At 38.1% G+C, this 23,967-nt stretch overlaps 2 protein-coding genes across 2 annotated transcripts; both read left to right on the top strand.

The window, feature by feature from the left end:
- The first annotated feature begins 8,677 nt into the window (after nt 1-8,677).
- LOC136236800 (protocadherin Fat 4-like) lies at nt 8,678-13,030 on the top strand. The gene is made up of 3 exons (XM_066027033.1): nt 8,678-8,709; nt 8,951-12,905; nt 13,025-13,030. The coding sequence occupies exons 1-3, from the start codon at nt 8,678-8,680 to the stop codon at nt 13,028-13,030; spliced, it is 3,993 nt and encodes a 1,330-aa protein (XP_065883105.1).
- An 18-nt stretch (nt 13,031-13,048) lies between these two features.
- LOC136236799 (protocadherin Fat 4-like) lies at nt 13,049-18,764 on the top strand. The gene is made up of 10 exons (XM_066027032.1): nt 13,049-15,933; nt 16,021-16,290; nt 16,340-16,428; nt 16,482-16,695; nt 16,744-17,000; nt 17,053-17,312; nt 17,908-18,047; nt 18,102-18,158; nt 18,211-18,328; nt 18,387-18,764. Exons 1-10 carry the CDS (start codon nt 13,137-13,139, stop codon nt 18,619-18,621), a joined length of 4,437 nt encoding a protein of 1,478 aa, XP_065883104.1. The 5' UTR covers nt 13,049-13,136; the 3' UTR covers nt 18,622-18,764.
- Nucleotides 18,765-23,967: the final 5,203 nt, after the last annotated feature.

The raw sequence follows: 23,967 nt of genomic DNA, 5'->3' as shown, positions 1-23,967 counted from the left end.
AGATAGACTTCAAAATGGAAGCAGACCACGATTTGAGTCCAGACACGAGATTACAGGGCTGTGCCAGCTCCTCAGTGGCTGATATGTAGCAAAATCAACAGAAAAAATCATCTGGCCAACATTATCAGGCTGTCCACCAGTAAACCACTGATTCTTGCCAAACCATGTCCTTCACAAGGCCAGAAACTGCCATTTGAGCTCTCCATACCACCCAGAAAGATGTCAGAAAAGACGTCTGTTAAAACCAGCCTCGAATAGTTTGAGTAGTATTGAGGGTCAAAACTAGTAGTACGACAGTGTGGCTATCCACTGGTGGTGTTAGTTTGATTTTTTCTGATGTGCGATTTGGATCGGTTTTGTAAAATCTGGTCACATATTTTGTGGCATTCTGAGGGGTTGTCAACAAAGCATAAATCTTGTAGGCAAGTAAAAAGATCTATGTAAATTTATAATCAAAGGATACTTAAACCCTGTGAATGTAGGGAATCAAGTTGTCATGTCAAAAACCTTACCAAACACAGAAAAAAATCCTAGACCCAGCAGTGACTTGAATTGAACCCTCAGAAACTTATAGTCTGGGAAAAATTGACTATAATTTCCACATAAATTTCAAATGATTAAAAATTAGTGATGAGAATGTTTTGCTTGATGACAAAATACAGTCAAACCTCTCTAATCTGATGCTCAATGGAACCCATAAATTTTGCTGGATTTTTGCATTATCAAGTCACCTCTGTAATCCGACATTTTACAATATCTAGAATTATGTCAGATTATACAGGTAAAATGGATCACACAATGCTTTTAACATGAATTAATTTTAAGTATTACAGCTTTTTTTTCTATTATTGTCAACCAACTAAATGCTTTGGTTGCTTAAAAATTATTATCTGTAATTGTTTTTAATGCTGCTATTATTCTCTGTCGGATTACAAAAGTGAAAAGTCGAAAACAATGTATTTCCAAGTCTATATAGGAATCAAATTTTGTGTCAGATTACAGAGTACAGAGGTTGTTTTCTATACAAAAGTGTTGGTAAATGACATTTTGGTCTGATTAGAGGGAATTCTGGATTACACAGGTGTCATATTAGAGAGGCTCGACTGTAGTCTTGCAGTGTATAAATTTATCTTACAACTGTAAATCTTATTGGCAATTTTCACCTGTTTCAGACCCCACAAATAAAATACACCACTACAGCAACACTGAAATAGTTCAGTGGAATCACTGATAATATAAGTGATTGCATGCTGCTTCTACCATATTTTAGAAAACCTCAAGTTGTGGCTGGCTTACAACTGGTTTAATGTATCTGCCCACATATTTGTAACATAATTAGAAAGTTAGCTAACTGTTGTCTGTTTACATGTTTGATTTGTCCTTTTTTCCAATGTAGGACGTTCAGCCAGAATCAGTGGCAGTGACAGATCTCATTTAAGTGAAATAGCACATCAAGCTGTCCTTGCTGGTCTTGACTGGGTCTTTTATGCAGATCAAGACTACTGTGTAGTTAGTGTTATTCCTGATGGTAAGTAATTATTGGCCTACTGCTGTATAGGTTAGATAAAACATTGAACCTGCATGTTTTATGTGGATATTTAGAAATGGGGAGTCCTATGTAATTTGAAATTTAAAAAAATGACCTCAGAAATCAAGGCACTTTGATAATCAGGACACTTCTAACTGGTCCCAGCACATACAATATTGTATAGGTTCCATTATTTGCTGCCGTATATAAAAGAAATTACAAAAGCTGCAAATTCACAATATTTTGTTATGTTATGCTTCACTTTAGTATGTCAAACTGATTTGGATCTCCTGTTTCTTTTGGATGTGTCTTCTAGCGTTGGTCGATCTAATCATCGGTTGGCTCTACAGTTTATGCAAGCAGTTGTTAACTTTTATGATATAGAGGCTAACCGAACTCGGGTTGGAGTAATAACCTTTTCAACTGGTGCTAATGTAGTGTTTTTATTTGGAGAACACCTAACTAACCAGGCTGTTCACTCTGCTATTGGAGACGTACGTTATAGTAAGGGATGGACACACACTGCTCGTGCTTTAACATTGGCTACATCTTCATATGCTGATCCCAGTTCTGGAGCACGTCCGATATCTGCTGGTATTCCTCGTGTGGTTGTGTTGATAACTGATGGTCAGTCTAATCACTACAGCATAAACCAGCCAGCCATAGACTTAAAGGCAACTGGTGTGACAGTGTATAGTGTTGGAATCGGGAATTATGACTTAAATGAGTTGACCTTAATTTCTTCAGATCCAGATGAAATTCACGTGTTCTTGCTTCAGTCATACACTGATGCAGCTTCATTTGTACAATTGCTGAGCGGATCAACATGTGACAGTAAGTCGATCACAGAGACCATACACACTTTATTGCCACTAGCAAAACCTGTTGACACTAAATGTATTCTTACCATTAGTGATATGAATGTATCTATGGCAACATGCAGCATTGATATTTATTAATTATCTGGTGTTGTTTTTTTGCAGCTCCTGCCAATCTTCCACCTGGCAATGTAACTCAAAATGATGTGGAGGAAGATGACTTTAGATACTACCAATCTCAGTGTGCTTTGTTTACAGAAGTAGTTATCGTGGAACAGTCCGACATAGTTGGTCGTTCTGTCATCTATGCCTCTACCACTGTGGTCAATCCTGGTCCAATCAACTCTGATGAAGTTACATTTAGAGAAGAGGATCCAAGTGTGGATAGCAGGAGGCTCAATGTCACAACAACAAGCACAACTACAGTAAGATCCATATACTAATTATGATGCATGGCTATATAAAGTTTTGTCCAACACAGGCTGTTTATGTCAGTGTTAGGGGGATCACTCCAATGCGTAACCGCTTCAGGATGGTTGTGTGGAATGTGTTATTTACTCAAGATGTCTACTCTATTACTGTACCAAGTGAAGAACTTAATCCAGTTAGTATACATGACCTCAATATTGCCAACAATGCCAATGATGCTGAGTAAGTACACATCACTATATGACTAAATATTTTGTAAGTATACATAAAAAAACTTTGCATGGCAAGATTAAAGTAAGAGAACAGTTCTATAGTCACCAATCTGTCTGTCAAACTGCCTACAGTCAGTTAGATTACTGCATGTATTGGAACAGTTATTGAAATGAATATCTAGTGAGTTTTTTTTAACAGAAGCTCTAAAATCACTGTTGTTCACCACATACAGCTGCTGTATCCTTAAATAATATAATACAATAATATAATCATAATTGTATAACCTCATATTAATAAGTATAATTACAATTGGGGGAAGGGAGAGGTAGGAAATAAAATCATTATCAATTAAAGAACATTCTAATCTTGTCCTTAAAACCATCTAATGAGCTGCAATCAACAATATGCGAAGGTAAATCGTTCCAGAGCTTGATTGTAGAATGGTGAAATTACTACAGCCAGCATTCTTGATAGAGAATTGTTAGTACAAGAGAATCTTTTCTTGCCCCCAGCATCACAAATTATCTTCCAAGTACAAGCAACTGATAGAGGTAGTCCTCCATTATTCTCTCAAATTGTTTATTGGGGCGAGCCTGAGCGAGCCCCACACTAGCGAGTTGCCCACGTAAGTTTCGTGTCATGGACCATGCGCAAACAACTACAAAAGAAATCGGAAACTTACCGAATTAATGCCCACTGTAGTCCATGTCACGGCAAAGTAAACGGCGTAGATTACAGCACTTCCATATATGCTCGTGTCGTCGACCGTACCACGGAAAATAAACGGCGTAGATTACAGCACTTCCATATATGCTCGTGTCGTCGACCGTGCCACGGAAAAATAAACGGCGTAGATTACAGCACTTCCATATATGCTCGTGTCATCGACCGTGCCACGGAAAAATAAACGGCGTAGATTACAGCACTTCCATATATGCTCGTGTCGTCGACCGTGCCACGGAAAAATAAGCGGCGTAGATTACAGCACTGCTCGTGTCCTCAACCATGCCACGTGTTGTCACGCTGAGATTGGCTATACATGGTACAGCACTGCTCGTGTCCTCAACCATGCCACGTGTTATCACGGTGAGATTGGCTATAGATGGTACATAATGGATAGAGAAGAACGGCTTAGAAGAAGAAGAAAGCAGTATAGATTGAGAAGAGATCGCGAAACACCAGAGCAAGCGGAAGAAAGACGAAGGAGAAACAGAGAAAGTAGCAGAAGAAGACGTACTCAATTGACACAACAGCAAAGGGACACAATCTTACAGCAGAGAAGGCAGGATTAGTACGTTTTAATCGAGGGGTCCGCCACGCTTTAAATCTAACTTATCCGAGATTCAAATCTCTTGGAATTCCCATGCAATCTACAAGAATCTTCTCAAATTTCTGAATCTCTGTGAAATCTGCAAAATCCATTAAAATCCATGGAATCTTTAAAATCTTCCTAATCTTCGTGACAATCTTTTACAATCTTTAAAATCTCGCTGAAATCTTTGAATCTGAGACTACCACAATCAAATCTTAATCTCCTTGTTAGTAAATTTCAGTAAACGTTTGGATATTTTACTCAAGCCCTTGCTTGTTAACACGTATTCTTGCGGCTGTCTTGCACCTAGGCCTGTTCGTCCACGTGTACTGTACGATTATTGGGTTCTTGCAGTCTACGTATATTGCCAGAGATATAGCCAGTTGTTCCGCCCGAAGTTGTTTCTTCTTCGCAACGCCTTTAGCTACTTGACGAACTTGTTGGGACAAGCTAGTTAGTGACCCTGACTCGGATCTTTGTTAGGTGAGTCTACATACTGAATTCACACCTGTGAAAAGAGTGAGCATGGTGCATGTACGGATTCATATTGCTCCTGACATAATAGCCAAGATAAAACTCCAATAGCTAACAGCTACATCTCTTTAGTGAGCTCTTTAGCTAAATCAGGAGTAGCTAGTACGTCTCGTCAATATTCACATTCTTGAAAATCATCATGCAGTAATTATAATCACATCTCAATCTCTATATTCTAGATATAGTATAGACCTCGATATAGACTAGCCAACATTCATGCAGCAAATGAAAAGTTTAGCTACACATGTGGGACCCCTGCTTTTAGTGATACGAGTAGTGATATTTGCTATGTATAGTTTAATTTGTTATCCCGCTCATATGGGACCTCAGCTGTGAAGGCTACTGAAAGCCTTTGTCAGTTTAGGGAGTCAGAGACATCATCAGTGCTGGCAAGAAGAATACAGAGAAGACTAATAATCCCTGCTATGGCTCCATAAACATAGGCACATGTCTTGATTGTATGTGGCTGTGGATCAAGTCACAACACGGCTGGATGGAGTCTCTGAAATCTTAAGGTTTTGGTTACAAGGAATTTGCATGCTTTTGAATATTCCTGCACTGGTATCTTGTGCCAGCATCCCACAACATTAAGCTCAGGTATGAAAGCTTAGTCCAATTATAATTAGCTATGTAGCAACATGCACTATGTAATGTGTAAGCTTAACTCTACCATGCCAGCAAGTAATGTGTCCAAATGATATCATACTCTTAGCTGAACAGATTCGAGCAGATTAAATTACTATCTCATCTATTATTGTTTAGTGAAAGATAACAGGAGATGGAGCAGCAACCTCAGGAACTATCCACTACCACTTCGGAAGTTGATATACTTGCGCTGAACGCATGAACGCATCTGATACCATCTGATACCTGATACCTTGAAATGCATGAACGCATCTGATGCCTTCGCTTAGCTGAGTTCATGTACGTATGTATATACATACAATTTACAATACACGCACAAACTTTAACAAGCATGCTAGCTAATCATTTATATCTCAATGGGTCAATGTCCATATCACTTTGCTAACTCAGGTAGACAGTCTCAAAGACAGTTGCACTATAAGTTATATTATATATAAGTGTGGAATCTATGTGTAAAATCTAATTGTGTGGTATCTTTGATATCATATTATTCCACATTTGCTGAAGTCACCTACACCATTGATATGCTGAAGTTCCTGTACACAATTATCGAGACAATTATGCAGTCCAACTGTCAGCAGTTGCAAGAGATGTCTAAATAATGATATAGCTAAAATGTACACAACTTGCATGGACATGGCAAAACATGATGATTTTAGACATATTATTTGATGCATACAGTATTATAATACAGCTATACATGTGCGGCATGAAAATCTAGGGCAATGTAGTAGTTAATAATAGTATAATTAAGCTTTGCCAACTCTAGTATGAGATTTACTGAGCTTATGTGTGCATGCAGGGCTATTTGATTCGATTGAATGCTTTAGCTACAGTGACCAGCACTGAAGTAGTTTGCTATGTCACTATCTTGGTTGCTCAGTACAAATGAAGTATGTACAACTCAAGATCTAGGCATTTTCTCATCACTACTGAGATCACTACAAGAAGAGCTAGCTCTTAGTCATGATTACTTACTATGTGAGGTAACTGTATAGATGCATTGGGAACAGTTCCATTAGCTAAGGCTAACTTGCTACGTGTCAGCGGGCAAAACCGCAAATTTAACTAGGCGAATTAGCCACATATACTAAGCTCTATTGCTGGTAGTATGCAGTATTGCAATAGCTAAAGAGTAGCCTCTTCAGTAGACTCGTACCTCGACTCATACCAGGCACAGAACACGGCTCCACAGCACTACAACATAGTATTTAACAGTATTTCAAATCTTAACTGAAATCTTAAAATCTTGTAAAATCTCAGTCAAAATCTTGAATCTTTCTTAAGATTTCTCAAATCTCAAATCTAAGTACTGCGTTACGGACCCCTCGGTTTTAATTAAATTTATTCAGTAGTTTATATTGATAGTGGTTTGAATGCTGGTGTAGTAACAAATGCTCATGTGAATGTGGACCAATCACAGCATCTCCAGTGTCAGGTGCCAGTTGACATTAGCGATCCTGCAGTCATTGCCAAGATTAGGGAATTTCATGCTGAATTGGCTTCATTGGATACAGTCAGGTGTTCAATATGTCTTGAAAAATTCCCAAGCATTTCACTAAATGACACGAGTACCTGTAGGCGTTGTCACAATGATAGCCATGTACCAAAGCTATTTTCTGCTACTAATAATATGGATCCTGGTTCAGTTCCACCAGAACTTATTGTAAGTAATGTTCCTCACACACATACACTTATAACCATTTACAGCACCAACAAACACTCCATGTACTGTTGCAGAATCGCTTTCATTCATGCTGGATACATCCATTTCTCGATTCATTTTGCGACAGTGTGCCACCTCTTTGAAGCTTTTTTGTCAATGCACATGTGCCACCACGTGCGCACTCTCCCACTCGTTTATCTCATACATCATATATAGCTATACTTTAGCGTATTTCATCATTACACATTACATCATCAAAATGTATTTACAACAATATGCTGACTCCTCGTGCTGACTTTGCCATCTTGCCGCAGTGCCTGTAAAAGTATACATAGTATCATTAGCTAGCTATAGCTTCTAAGTTCAGTTCAGGCTCGCCCCACGATGCTGCTAGCATCTGCCTAGTTATTATGCTGTGTTGATGACACCCCATCTGAAGCAGTCACCACCACAGTGTATTCTGTTGTAGTTTCATAGTTCAAACCACCAACAAGTGTTACAACACCACTAGTGCTATTAATACTAAACAATGATGATCCAGTTAGTGAAGATGATATGATGGCATTTTGTCCGATATCGTCATCATCAGCTGATAGTGTAGCGACCACAAATCCTGAGGCTTCACTTTCTGATACACTCACACTTGCAGGTGGATTAATAAATTGTGGTGGATTGTCATTGATATCATTAAGTTGAACAGTCACGTCTATTTGAGAGAACAATGGAGGACTACCTCTATCAGTTGCTTGTACTTGGAAGATGCTGGGGGAAAGAAAAGATTCTCTTGTACTAACAATTCTCTATCAGGAATGCTAGCTGTAGTAATTTCACCAGTGCTTGCATCTATTGTGAAATAAGTTTGTGTGTTGTAAATAGCAGCTGATCCTGAATAGTTTTTGTTTGTTTTGGACATTTGGTTTGAAACTTATGGAATAGGCTAGAAATCCATCCATAGATTTGCCACTGTACCAACCTTTCTCTAGCTGTTTGGTGTCTTGTTGACCACTCACAGTTCTCAGCTGTCTGTGCCATTCTTTAACTACCTACAGAATATGTGACTGGATTTTGGAAAAACGATCCAAATTGTACATTAGAAGTTTCAAGATAAACGGTTTTAAAGAATTCAAGTCAGCATAACTTGCCAAGGATAGCAAGCATGCGTATAAAATTTACACAAAAGATGCATCAATCTATTACTGTTCAGGCTACTTCCAGTACTTGTAGCTGCTTGTAGAGTTTCCCACCCAATAAGATAGAAAATCTGAGCAGTTGGATGAGCGAAGTAGTATCACGAGTGCTCACAAAGGGGTGGAGGGTGGGGGGTGGCGGAGTGGGCAAGGGATAGATATCAAAATGGAGGCAGACCACGATTGGAGTCCAGACACGAGATTACAGGGCTGTGCTGGCTCCTTAGTGGCTGATATGTAGCAAAATCAACACAAAAAATCATCTGGCCAACATTACGAGGCTGTCCACCAGTAAACCACTGATTCTTGCCAATTAAGCCAGGTCCTTCACAAGACCGGAAAAAAATGTTCGAGCTCTACACACCACCCAGCTTCGAGTAGTTTGAATAGTAGTGAGGGTCAAAACTATTAGTACAATAGTGTAGCTATCCACTGGAGGCGTTAGTTTGATTTTGCCTGATGTGCGATTTGGATCAGTTTTGTAAAATCTGGTCACATATATATGTGGTCTTGTAAAAGCAAAAGTATGAAACCTGCAAAAAATTTTGCGACAGAATTTGTGTTATAGCAGTATGTGTTTCAATATTTCAATCATTAATGTTTATAAATCTTTTACAGTTACTTTTTCAACATCACTGAAGGAAATGAGGCTGGTAGGTTTAGGATAGATGACAGTACAGGTGAAATATTTTTAAATCAAGCGCTGGATGCTCGAGCACAAGATTTCTACAATCTGATGGTGGTTGCTCATTTGAGATCAACAGATTGTCGTAGAGGAAGAGTCTATATTGAGGTGTATGTAGTTGCAGCAAATGAAAACCCTCCAGTATTCCAAGCAACTATTCCTGTTGATGTCATTGAGACAGTTGTAGTTTCCACTCCTGTTGTGCAAGTAACTGCCAGTGATGCTGATTTTGGTATGAATAGTGAAGTCAGGTATTCCATAACTGGAGGTAACACTGGTGATGCATTTACCATTAATCCTACTACTGGTGAAATCAGCATAGCTGCAGCTCTCAATCACACCATACAATCATTTTATGATCTAATGTTGACAGCCACAGATCAAGCAGCTAGCAATCCTATGTCTGCCACTATCACACAACGTGTTAATGTATTAGATGTAAACCAAAGACCTTTCTTTCGTACATCCTGTGCTGTTGGAGGCACGTGCAGCTTTTCATTTGCTGAAGACACAGCAACTAATACCATCTTGGAAACTATCACAGCAGGAGATCCTGATACATCTACTAATGCGCAGCTTGATTTCACTTTTAATCCTTCAACCACACTATTTGCTATAAGCAGTAATGGACAAATTAGCTTGCAAAACTCAGTGGATAGAGAAACAGTTAGTCAGTACATGTTCAACCTCACTGTCAGTGACCGAGGCTCTCCATCATTAGGAATTAGTACAGCAGTAACCTTTGTCGTCACAGATGTTAATGATAATGCTCCAGATCTTACTTTACCATCACAGGTAAGCATTTCAGAGAATGCATTTGTTGGTGATGGAGTTTTGCAAGCATCAGCAACTGACGTTGATATTGGATCAAATGCTAGAATAAGTTATACTCTTATCACTGGTTCACCATTGTTCACCATAGATGTTTCAACTGGAGCAGTCACACTTGCACAAACACTCGATTACGAAACTGATACTCAGCACTTTGTTGTAGTAAGTGCTTTTAACCCAGATGGTTTATCATCACCTCTCCACACTGCAACTGTTCTTGTTATTAATGAGAATGACAATGCCCCAGTGTTCACATTGAGTACATACACAGCATCAGTAGCTGAAGGTAGTAGTACTGGTACACCAGTTGTGACTGTACTAGCTAATGATCAGGACTCTGGTGTATTAGGTGATGTGACTTATTCTATTACAGGAGGTAACTCAAATAATAACTTTGCAATCAACTCCACATCAGGAATGATCACGGTAAGTGGTGACATAGACAGAGAGGTTGTTGGTGAATACAGGCTTACAGTAAGAGCTCAAGATGGTGGTAATCCTGCTAGATCAGATACATCAACTGTTACTATTACAGTACTTGATGTCAATGATAATAGTCCAGTGTTCCAAAGATCTTCATACTCTATTAGTGTGCGTGAAGATGCCAATTTTCCTTTGGAACTTCAAACATTGCTTGCTATTGATGCCGATGAGGCAAATACCCAGAATTCTGCCATTACTTATGCTATAGAAAGCGGAAATGTAGGTGATGTTTTTAACTTGTCAAGAACCACTGGAATGCTTACTCTTGTAGGACAACTTGACTTTGAAGCTATGCAGTCTTACTCACTAACAGTCATTGCTACTGATGGTGGTTCCCTCACAGGTAGAGCAACTGTGACGGTGACAGTTATTGACTTGAATGATGAAGCACCTCAAATTAGTGGCAGTCAATCCGTTTCTCTCAATGAAACTACTTCAGTAGGGTTTGTTGTTGCAGAATTTAGATCCACAAGTGAAGAAGGAGAGGTATTAACTTTTACCATAATACCTGATAATTGTTTTGATATTGATTCAATGACTGGTGTAGTTACATTAGCTGCAAGCCTGGATTATGAAACCCAGCAAACCTTTACTGCTCAAGTATCGGTAACTGATGGACTGTTTTTTACCTCTGCAACACTCACTGTCAATGTAGTTGATGAAAATGATAATGCACCACAGATCACCTCAACTGGTCCTTTCACTATTGAAGAAGAAATGTCTGTAGGAACATTAGTTGGTACGATATTGGCCTTTGATTTAGACACAGTAGGTGATCCTTTATCCTTCTCTTTTGTCGGTACTGAAATACTGAGCTATTTTACTCTTAATTCATCCAGTGGAGAGATACGTACTGCTGACATTTTAGATCGAGAACTTCTGGAAAGTGTGTTTCCCCCATCTGGTTCTTCACAAACATATGCAGTAAGAGCTTCTGATGGAGTATTTTCATCATCAGCTGGTGTAACCATCACATTGTTAGACATCAATGACAATACTCCAATGTTTAATGACCTACTAACTGAATATGATGTTCTAGAAAATTCAGCCATGGGAGTGGAGGTGTTTGTAGCGACTGCCACAGATGATGATTTGGGATCAAATGCAATAGTCTCATACTCCATATCAACTTCTCCATTTGCAATTGACACAAGTACAGGTAGTGTAACTGTTGCTGGTATCTTAGATTATGAGATGGCTACTGAACATTCAGTGACAATTACTGCTTCAGATGGTACTCTATCATCAAGTCAGAATGTTACAATACGTGTTGTTGATGTGAATGATAATGCTCCAGTATTTTCACAGGACACATATACAGCTATGATAGTCGAACACAGCAGTGACAACACAACTGTTACTAGTGTGGTAGCTACTGATGATGATTCTGGAGCTAATGGAAGAGTCAGTTATTCACTAGCCAACACTAACACTTTCTTCTCAATAAATCCTTCTTCAGGAGAAATAGTCGTTATTGGTGATATTGATCGAGAAACAGTTACACAATTTACTTTTACAGTTGTGGCCACAGATGGTGGAAATCCTGCACAGAGAGATACTGCAAGTGTGATAGTTAGTGTCACTGATATTAATGATAATGCCCCAACATTCCAACAGTCAAGTTACACAGTGAGAGTTCGTGAGGATGCTGCTACATCTTCTGAAATATTGACAGTGTTGGCAACTGACGATGATGAAACTGGTAATCCTAATTCACAGATCGACTACTCATTTCAACCAGACAATGCTGTGTTTTCTATTTCTGGAAGTGGGGTTATATCATTACAAGCTACATTAGACTTTGAGAACGCCTCATCTTATTCCTTAGTGGCAGTAGCAACAGATCGTGGAGACCCGATGATGAATGGTACTACTAACGTTAACATTATTGTTATTAATGTTAATGATCAACCTCCAGAATTTAGTGGAGATCAGAACATAGAATTGTCAGAATTGACTCCAGTGCCCAGTCAAATAGCTAGGTTTACGGCAACCAGTGATAACGGAGAAATGATAACTTACAGTCTCAGTGGAGTACAGAATGGTGAATTTGCAATTAATGCTACCAACGGAATTGTAACTTTAATGACTCCACTTGATTATGAAACAACACAATTCTATTCTCTGACTATTACTGCTAGTGATAGCCTATTTTCAACACCATCAACCTTAAACATCACAGTGTTAGATGAAAATGATAACACACCACAATTTGAACCTGTTAACACACTACAAATTGATGAAGAACAACCAGCAGGCACACCAGTAGGTCAGGTAACTGCTAATGATGCAGATTCTGGAGCTAATGCAGATTTAAGATATTCATTTGTCCAATCCAGTACAAGAAATTATTTCACAATAGACACAAGCAGTGGTGAAATTACTACAGTTAGCACTCTTGATAGAGAATTGTTAGTACAAGAAAATCTCTTCTTGCCACCAGCATCACAAATTACATTCCAAGTACAAGCAACTGATGGAGGTAGTCCTCCATTATTCTCTCAAATAGACGTGACTGTTCAACTTAATGATATCAATGACAATCCACCACAATTTATTAATCCACCTGCAAGTGTGAGTGTATCAGAAAGTGAAGCCTCAGGATTTGTGGTCACTACACTATCAGCTGATGATGCTGATATTGGACAAAATGCCATCATATCATTTTCACTAACTGGATCATCATTGTTTAGTATTAATAGCACTAGTGGTGTTGTAACACTTGTTGGTGGTTTGGACTATGAAACTACAACAGAATACACTGTAGAGGTGACTGCTTCAAATGGGGTGTCATCAACACAGCATATGTTAACAGTTCTTGTACTAAATGAAAATGACAACTCTCCAATATTTACAATGGACCCATACACGACATCAGTGGCTGAACACAGTAATACTAGTACATCAGTTGTGACTGTACAAGCTGATGATGCAGATTCTGGTGTGTTGGGAGAAGTGACTTATTCCATCACAAGTGGTAACACAGGGGATATATTCACTATTGACAGTATGACTGGATTAATCAGTGTTAATGATGATATAGATAGAGAGACAACAGATTCTTACACACTTGTAGTCTCTGCCATTGATGGAGGAGGACGATCCACAGATGCCACTGTCACTGTCAACATCACAGATATCAACGATAATGTTCCAGTGTTTAATTCATCATCTTACTTTACAAATGTACCTGAAAATACTTCTGTTGACTCTACCCTGCTTACTGTTATAGCATCTGATAGTGACATGGGTGTTAATGGAGAAATCTCCTATTCAATTGAATCAGGAAATGAAAACAACTTATTTAGTATTTCAGCAACCGGTGCGATTTCCTTAACTTCCTTGTTGAACTTTGAAACGAACCCTTCACATACATTATTTGTTCAAGCCATGGATAATGGTGAACCTTCTTTCATTGCTGTCGCAATTGTAACAATATCGGTGACTGATATCAATGATGAGGTACCTGACCTGGGTGGTGATCAGACAGTAGCAATATCAGAGTATACAACTGTTAACAGTAGAATTGCTGAATTTAGTGTTTCTGATGTTGAGCAAAGTGATGTCATTGCATTTGAACTGTCTGGTACTCAAGCTGAAAACTTTCAAATAAATCCATCAAATGGTGTGATAACTTTAATACAATCACTGGATCATGAAGTAAGACCTTCTTATGACCTCACTGTTAGTGTAAGTGATGGAGTGTTTACTAGTTCTGCTCAGTTGACTGTTACTGTTCTTGATGAAAATGACAATACACCACAGTTTCAAGGAACAGGTCCATTTACTATCAATGAAGAAATGCCAGCAAACACTTCAGTTGGACAGGTGACGGCTACTGATGGAGACTCGGGACTGAATGGAGAAATAGTGCTTAGCATTATCAGGAATGTTGGTGATCTGTTTACTATTGATACATCAAGTGGAGTGATCACTACTACGGCTGTCTTGGACAGAGAAGTACTTGCAGACATGAACTTGTTTCTACCACCAGGATCACAACAGTTACTCACAATACAAGCTGAAGACAGTGGCTCACCATCTCTCTTTACACAAGTTGGTGTGACAGTGATGTTAGCAGATATTAATGATAATGCTCCACAGTTTGGAGATGTACCTTCTACCATCAGTTTCCCAGAGAACATTCCAGTCAATACATTTATACTAGATGCATCTGCCACAGATGCTGATATTGGTCCAAATGGAGAGTTCATGTATTCTATATCTAGTAGCATGTCTCCATTACCATTTACAATTGACCCCTCAACTGGTGCTGTGAGCACTAGTGCTACATTAGATCGTGAGCAATTTAACAATTACATTTTCAGCATTGTAGCAACTGACAATGGAGCATTAGTTCAGATGTCCTCATCTGTTACAGTTAATTTAACAGTAACCGATATTAATGACAATGCTCCAATATATCGAGGAGAACCATACGAAGAATCAATACCAGAAGATGCCTCTACTGATGGTGGTGGATCAATCCCTCTTGTCATGGTTTTTGCCACTGATGCCGATATTGGTAGCAATAGTATAATCACTTATTCACTTGCCCCTGGTACCAACAGCAGGTTTACAATCCGCAGCAACACAGGTGAACTAAGTGTAAGTGGTGGCATCAACTTTGAAGAGAAAACAGAATTCAATGTAACAGTGATAGCAAGGGATATGGGCTTGCCATCTCTTTCATCATCCACCATTGTTAGGATTCGTATTATAAATGTTGATGAGTTTGCTCCAGACTTTATTGGTTCTTGTGATGTTACCATACCTGAAGATAGAGATGTCAGTCGTGATAGTAACCCAGTGACTCAGTGTATTGCAGTTGATCAAGATTCTGGTGATGTGTTTTATGACATATTGATAGAAGCAAGCAATCCAGCTTTAAGTACATTTTTGCTAAATCAGGACTCTGGTGAAGTGTTTTTAGTCCAGCCACTAGATAGAGAAATATTAGATCAGTATCAGTTCACACTACAAGCTAGGAGTGCAGGAGGTCCTCAAGCTTCTCAAATGCTTGTCACCATCAACATAGGAGATGTGAATGATAATGCTCCTGTTTTCAATCCCAATCAACACACAGTAACATATGATAATGAGCAGTCTCAGAATATTGTGACACTCAGAGTTTTTGACAATGATATTAATGAGAACAGAGACTTTTCTGCTGAAATTACTAGCACAACTCGTACCAGTGAGTCACATGAGATTGTCATTACGGCTGTGGATATGGGGACACCTTCAATGTCAGGAAGTGCCATAGTAATAGTCAATAATGCCTTCCCTTGTGAACTCATGGAATTCAGTTTGGATCCTGACATTTTACAACTGAGTGTGGCCACATTGTGCTCCCTATCCAATCCACCAGTATCTGAAAACTATCTGCTTGGTACTCCAGTATTTTTAGACTGTAGTGCTGTGAGCAATCTCCCAGTGACATACCAGTGGCAGCGTGATGGATCATTTATCACAAATCCTTCAAGTGATCCAGTACTAGATCTGGGAGGAATTGAATTTGATGATGTTGGCTCTTATTCATGTATTGCACGAAATGATGTGGGGACAATCCAATCAAATGTTGCCTTCATTTCAGTGTCAAGTAAGTTAACCAGTGTCACTTTTGTGAATACTTTACTGGAGTGTACCATAACTATATCTCATTACATTACTTTTTGTCTGCCTACAGCTAAACCTGTCATTGTGAGACCTCCTGAGGACACCGCAGTTGAAGTAGAGGGACTTGTAGTTCTCAATTGTGTTTCTACTGGTATTCCTGATCCAACAGTGACCTTCTTTTATGGTTCCAGTGAAGTTGAGCTTGACAGTCGGATCACACAAAGAGGACACTCCTTAACCATTAATACAGCACTACTAAGTGACAGTGGTGAATACTTCTGTGAGGCAGCAAACTCAGCTGGGACAGCTCGCTCAAATCCAACCACATTGGTTGTGTTTAGTAAGTATTTTACTAAATCACAATTTGTTTTATTACTATTAAACTACAGGTAGTGCTGAGGTAGTCACAACAAAAGTATTGTTAGATAATCCCGATGATCAAGGAGCCTGCCACGACTTGGATGTTCAAACGATAGAGGTATTAACAGGATGAACATATATGTGTATTGTTACTTTTAATATTCTGCTTAGAATATTTTGGAAGAAACAACTGAATATGAAGCAACAGTGGTTGGAGCTGAAGGAGATAATCTTTGTGACAGTGGACCATGTTATCCCAATCCATGCATAAATGATGGAAGGTGTTTCAGGAATGATAACGCAAGTGGTGGCTATGAGTGTACCTGTCCTGATACATTCACTGGAAGGAATTGTGATGTTGACATTGATGAATGTTCTGTGGAAGGTAAGTCTCCATCATTCAATGGTAGTAATATTGTCATTGATGTAACAGCTCCATGCATTGTGGGAACTTGTACAAACACTCTTGGAAGCTTTCAGTGCACATGTCCCAGTGGTAGGAGGGGGCACAGATGCCAGTATGATGTGAGATGTGACAATGACAGCCTCTGTACTGAAGGAGAGTGTGTGGAAACTCTCGCAGACATAGATGGATACATTTGTGATTCTACACCTGATGATATGGCTGCTACCATAAATTTAATGGCTGGAGTTACAGCAGACCAATTAGAAGAAGCAGTGTATGATTTGGTATGGTAAACATGTTAATGTAGTATCCATATAATACCAGTAATTTTTGTAGACTGATGCATTGCTACAACTGGCTGGTACAACATCTACTGACGTCTGTGAACCACGTTTTATTCCTGTCACTGATGGTAGCTCTGAGACACTCAAATTGATATGGGCATGTCCTGATAATACCACATCACCTTCACTGCAAGTAGAAGATCTAATTTGTAGCACATTGTTTACCAGCAACATTGTCACTAAATGTGTGTTCTCTAATGGACAAGATTCCACTCCCCCACCTACCTTCCCACCACCTTTGGATCCAACAGAGTATGTGAAACATTTGTTATTACCATATGTTGTGAACTAGATTTTATTGCATGTAAAATTCAAAGAGCTTTTAGAAATTGTCTTCTTCATATTGTTCTGTTGGGTTGTGACATACTAGAACACTTTTAGTAATACCAGGGCTGATTGCAGAAGTAATTCCTGATCCCAGGCATCTGGCAATCAAGTCGCCAGAAGTCTATGTTTTTTTCTGCTTTTTAATGAGCCAAGAATCTGGCTCATATTTTTTATGATCTAAGTTTGTAAAAAAATGCTGAGGTTTATATTTGTAAAATGATTGAAATGCTCTAATAGAATGTTCTACTAGAACAGTTTTCAAAATTTAGACCTCACAGAAAGATCATGTTTCTTGCACACCAATGCACTGTAGCTTGATATCCAGTGTCCCCTAACCTAAAAGGAAATCTCTCTCCTATGCCTTTGTGGGTCCCAGATGCTGTGTGTTCTCATGGGTACCTAGTAGGATGGTATGTAATCAATGTTGTGATATAGTCCGTCGAGCCACAATAGGTATATATTCCATCCATACATGTATGCCCTTAATATCATAATAATAACAATGTTCCTTCTCTCTCAGGGTGGTTGTGACATTCATAGTGCTAGATCCAGTCACCTCTGACCCATTAGATGGATCTGATGCATTAAAGGTTCTGGAAGAAGGAGAAACACTAGATGCTCTACAAAATGGAGGGTTTGATGCAGATAAATTCCAAGCAGGTTAAGAAGTACAAATGCATTTTATATTTGACTACTACAATTCATTTCTTATAGATGAAGACACTAGCCCTACAGGTGGAGGTGGAGACAATGATGGATCAAGTTCCAGTGGTGAGCCACAGCCCAAGTGACAAATTCATTTTATGATCTAATGTCTTCACAGGACTTGGTGTTGGTGCCATAGCTGGAATAGTAATCGCCTTATTAATTGTTGGAGCATTGGTCACTGTTGGGGTTGTAGCAGCACTTTATATTTATTACAAGAAACATGACACATATGGGTATGTACAGAGTAAAACATTTAATTTTAGTAGATATAACATGTTGTTGTTTATACAGAATAAATGAAACTAAAAATGTTACCACATGGCAACGTAACATGGAAGGTGGAGCAGTTGTGGAGAACCCTACGTTCCGCAGAAGTGTGATGATGGAGGACAGCTCAGCTAAAGTGTTCAATAACCCAGCCTATGAAGATGCACCAAACATCACCAAATTAGATGGTAACACCAAAGTGGCTGACCGAAGTGCTATCAACCGAATGTACTCTACAACTAGTGTGACAGATGAATGAGACAAATGACATAGTTACATATATAATGTTATAATTTTTACGTTGCATATAATTCATATTTCTGCAGGGCGGAAAACTAATGTACTTCATGTAAACTTTGTTTTGTAATATGTATGTGTATGTTTTCTACATTGTACTGATGATAAATATGGTCTATAATACAAGAAGCAGTGTAGTGCATGGAGGGGAGTTTGATGTTGATATTATTCTTTTTCTCTTCTTGTATTTCTGGGGAATTATAGATCCTTAAAACTAACTCTCTTACTGCTGTAAGAACTCTAAAAATGCAGTCAATTGGAATTTGGAGGAATCATATAGTTCAACATGCATGCGAAAGAACAAAAGAGTATATAGAAGTTTAACTCTGTTTATTTATAAATATATGCATGCACTGAGCTAATGTAGTGCTACATTAGCTCAGTACATAGTGTACCAATAGAAACTTCTACCATTCTGAAATCATATACATCAATGAAAAGTGGGAGTGTGTGGTAGCTAAAGCCTAGGAATGGAAGTAAATTGTAAATACAAGAGACAACATAACTATTGACATGTTCATAAAGCTAAAATTACAACCACAACAAAAATTGAAACCATATGCAACTGACATGTTTATTTTAACCTTGTCAATAGCTACTTTGCTCATTAACTCAACTGTTTCAAAAATTCAGATAGAAACTAAAAAAGTCCATCTACCCTTGCTGGATATCTACTTATCAACACCTCTGCCTCAATAACTACAATATTTTTTAGGAACGCATACATTATCTATGGTGGCAGATACTACAACATATACATGTGTCCAATGGTAGGTCCAACTACAGTATAAGACAAATGCCTCCCCTCTTCCATGTCATACTTTGTTACGATACATAGAGATTACAAGAGCAGTATACTGACTATACTTACAGTACTTTGTGTATCATTAGGAAACTGCAGGGATTGAAAGGTAACACGATGATATAGCCCAAATTCAAACTTACACAGACAACTACCCAACATGACCATTGTGATCACCATGCACAGACACCAAGCTGAGACTTCACTATTTTTACTCAGATAATAATGTGACAACAAATTTATGGTCTCTGTATACAATTTCTTCTTGTTATATCCTGTACCTTGGACTTAATTGCAGGACGTGTCCCTTCCCTTACCATGCAGCTTCAGGATCAAACTTTTAACCTAGATATTGTTTGCAATAGAAACATGATAAGTGACATGACATGAATATTTGCTTCGTTTAGAATTGATAAAAAGTGTATGTACTGTATAGCTAGAGCTAACATGCATTGGAGGTGTGTCTTTGTCTCATTGAACATAATAGTTAGAGGATCAGTCTTCAATTTCGTCCATCACTTCCATGAAGGATTCTCGATAGTGAACAGCATTGTCAACATCATATTCAGGATGGTGTCTAAATATAAATCAAAACAAAATCATAACATGGTAATAACGATGATATGAATACTGATACACAGCAATCTGAGCATTAATACATAAGTAACAAGTTCACAATCTTGAGAGGCCATTATGTGAATTTTGAGGAGGGTTTAACTTAGAATTATAGTCTGCACAAATAGCCATAATACTCAAGTCTTAACTGATCACTTGGTCTTCAATCATGTAACCCATAGTTATATGTCTGTATCAGCATATGTAGGTAAAGTGTGTATAGTTCAAAAGTCTTAAGAGTGTATACCGTGCTTGATGTGCATGAGGCTTGTGCTATTGTTATATTTGTAAATATATTCTTACATTTCACATATGGTAGCATTCTTCCTCATGCTATCATCAATTATGATGGAAATACCATTATCATACATGGGTGGTACACCATTGCTATCTTTAGTAGTATCAGGTTTGGGTCTGCAACATGAAGCAATCCTCTTTACCAACTCTTTGTATACCACCAACTGCATTACAACAAATGCCACTAAGGGAAGTGTTACTAAGACAATTGTAATGGCTGACACCACTCCTGAACCAAAGTTGCTAAAGAATGATATTACTGAAGCAAAAATCATTATGTACAAAACTATTCCATCAAAAATATTAAGAGTTTTGTTCTTATATGGCTTGACCATTAGGTACATCAATAGTAAGAGGGTACTTGTGGTGAGCAGTAAAATTTGGGTAGTGTAACTGTTGGAGGAAGTAATAACTATTATCAAAATTATCAGTAGCCGACAAATCATGTAAAAAGCTGCAAAGGACCTATACTTGTCTTTGTAGCATCCTTGAAATTGATCCAATAACGGCTTTAACCTAGTAAAGTTGATCCTTCGATTAAGGAATGGTTCGAGTAGAAGTAGAAGTGGTAGACCAATCACAATCACTATTGTACATAACACTGCCACAATGAAATATGGTAGATGACGACCATGACAGTACTCTATGTCTGGTGATAGGTAAGTGTAAACCTTATTCACATTATCAAATGTCAGTGATCTCAATAGCAGTAATGAAGTAGTTGCCACAGAGGTGTATGATAACAGCAAGAGAAAACATATAACATGGATAATTCCTCTACTTACAAATGATGAAAATCTGTAAGACATCCTTGCTAATAGACAGATTATTGCTATAACAGTTGTGACAGCAAGTGGATGTACATAATGAATGAACTGTTGGTCAATTCCACTCATTTCTTGTACGAAGCAGAGTTGTCCTAAAAACTGCGGGGTGATTTTAGCAATACTAGACATGATACTAATAGCAGTAAACAGTCCTTGTGATGCATACAAATTATGATCTAGTAAAATATCCAACATACTGTAATAGTATGTAATAGCATACAAATAGCCAATCCCGACATGATAATATGTCACAATGAACACTACTACAACCATCACTACTACAACTACAGCCATCCAGTATATCATTGATAAAGTGACTACCAGTATTGTCTGTCCAGTTGTACACTTATTAACACTGATGCATTCTGAAGAATCAAATGAGAGAGTATAGTCTTCTTCACAACTACCACAAGTAGTACCAGATCTGTGTGAACTACATTGGTTAGTTCTCACTGGTGAGAGCTGATAGAATCCATTAGTTTTTTCACAACATGTAAAATTGCAATAATTGTTAGGACAAACTGTGACAGTTGATTTACCATCAACAATACCAAACCAGTAGCCTCCTTTAATAGATGACGTACTACCGGAACAAGATATAATGTCATTATCATTATAACATACACAACTCTGAGTAGTGTTATCATAAATAAAACCAGGGTGACATGGTGATAGTTCTGCTATCAGTCCAACAGAAATTTCTGCCTCATTGTTAGTATATGATGTAATAATCATTGAGAAATTAATTTTATCAGAAATTTCTTTGCCTAATACACTAATGCCTTCAAATAGTTTACAAGTAATTGGGACAAATCTTGTACCATCAAGGTGGTGATGTTGACTTCCGCCACTTACTACAAAGTCCACTCCTCCAGCCGATTGATTATATAAGCTCAGTACACAGGCATCAATTTTAATATCTTGACCGAGCATTATATTAGGTACAAAGTAGGTATCGCAATCACCTATTGGTTTGGTAGCATCAACACAGGTCGCTGGGGCATGCAAAGCTAGGTGATGAGGAGGATTGTTGTGAACCACTGTTACTCCTACTATACTGCTGTTCAGACAAGTTTCATCACAGGACGATGCTACATCTACATAAACATCATCACCAATAAGAGCAGTATTCCTGATAAAATTAATGCCTCCATTGTAGGATAAAAGTTTGCTCTGGTTAGTTTGATTCAGTTTACCATAAATGGCTCCACCATGGAGAGTGGCATTGTTCTGGTGAAATGTGATATGCGATCCATTAGTGAATGTTAAGACAAAGTTATTCTCAAGATATACTGCTCCACCACTCTTACTAGCTAAATTATAATTGAATATGGCAGATGAATGAATTGTAAACTTTATACTTGACTGTCGGATGTTAATAGCTCCACCATCCATGGCTTGGTTATTATTAAAATTAACATTGGAGGTTCCTTTAAATAACACAAGTGAGCGTTCAGTACAAAACATGGCACTACCTTCAGTTGCTACATTGTTATCAAATGTCACTGTTGAATTTCCATCAAATGTTATACTACAATTGTCATGGGAGATAATAGCTCCACCTGTATTACTAGCTTTGTTACCTTTAAATGTAACCACTGTGTTGCCATTAAATGATGTATCAGAACTGCCCAGAGAAAATAGTACTCCTCCAGATGAAGCCTCATTGCCATTAAAAGTCACTAATGAGTTTCCGTGAAATACTGTGCTACAATTGTTTAAAGAAATAACTGCTCCACCTCTTTTACTAGCGTAATTATCTTCATATGTCACAATTGTGCTTCTGTTGAATAATATATTAGAAAATTGTTCTGAGAGGATAGCTCCAGCATGTATTGCTCTGTTATCAACAAATGTGACTTTTGAGTTACCATCAAATGTGATACTGCAATGCTTAAAAGAAGTGATAGCTCCACCAACTTCACTAGCACTATTACCTTTGTATGAAACTGTTGAGTTTCCATCAAACAATACATTAGAGTTTAGTTCAGAGTATACAACTCCCCCATATGTAGCACTATTGTTATTGAACATCACAACTGTGTTTCTGTAATATGATATGTCACAATTTTGTACAGCCATCAAGGCCCCACCATATACAGCTCTATTGTATGAGAAGGTGACTGTTGAGTTTCCATCAAATGATGTAAACGAGAAGCTTAAAATGTACATGCCTCCTCCTAGGTTAGCTCTGTTTTTATCAAATCTCACAGTAGTGTTTTTATCAAACTTGACACTGCAGTTCTTGTAAATAAGAACAGCTCCTCCATTTTGTTTGACAGCATTATCTTTGAATGTTACTCTTGAGTTTTCATCAAATGACATGAAACAGTTCCCATCAAGACGTATGGCTCCTCCATAGTTTGCGCTATTATCAGTAAATGTTACAAGTGAGCTTTCAACAAATGAGATATTGCAATTGTCATCTAAATTGAGACCTCCTCCAAGTTTATTGGCAATATTACCATTAAATGTCACTATAGTGTTTGCACCAAATAACATAATTGAATAATAACTAGAGTACACAGCTCCCCCATGTTTAGCTCTGTTGTTATTAAATGTCACATTTGAGGAACCATTAAATATTATATCACAGTGAGTATCAAAGCAGACTGCGCCACCAATGTCAGCTCTATTGTCAATAAATATTACAACTGAACTCTCTATAAAAGTGACATTAGAGTTGTCGTGGACACAAAATGCACCTCCATTTCCACTGGCGTAATTATCTGTAAATCTCACTTTTGATTTTCCATCAAATAACATA

This window comes from Dysidea avara, chromosome 10 (assembly GCF_963678975.1).
Source record: "Dysidea avara chromosome 10, odDysAvar1.4, whole genome shotgun sequence".
Taxonomy (NCBI): Eukaryota; Metazoa; Porifera; class Demospongiae; order Dictyoceratida; family Dysideidae; genus Dysidea; species Dysidea avara.
The sequence above is the reverse complement of the archived record's forward strand: the minus strand, read 5'-3'. Positions and strand labels throughout refer to the sequence as shown.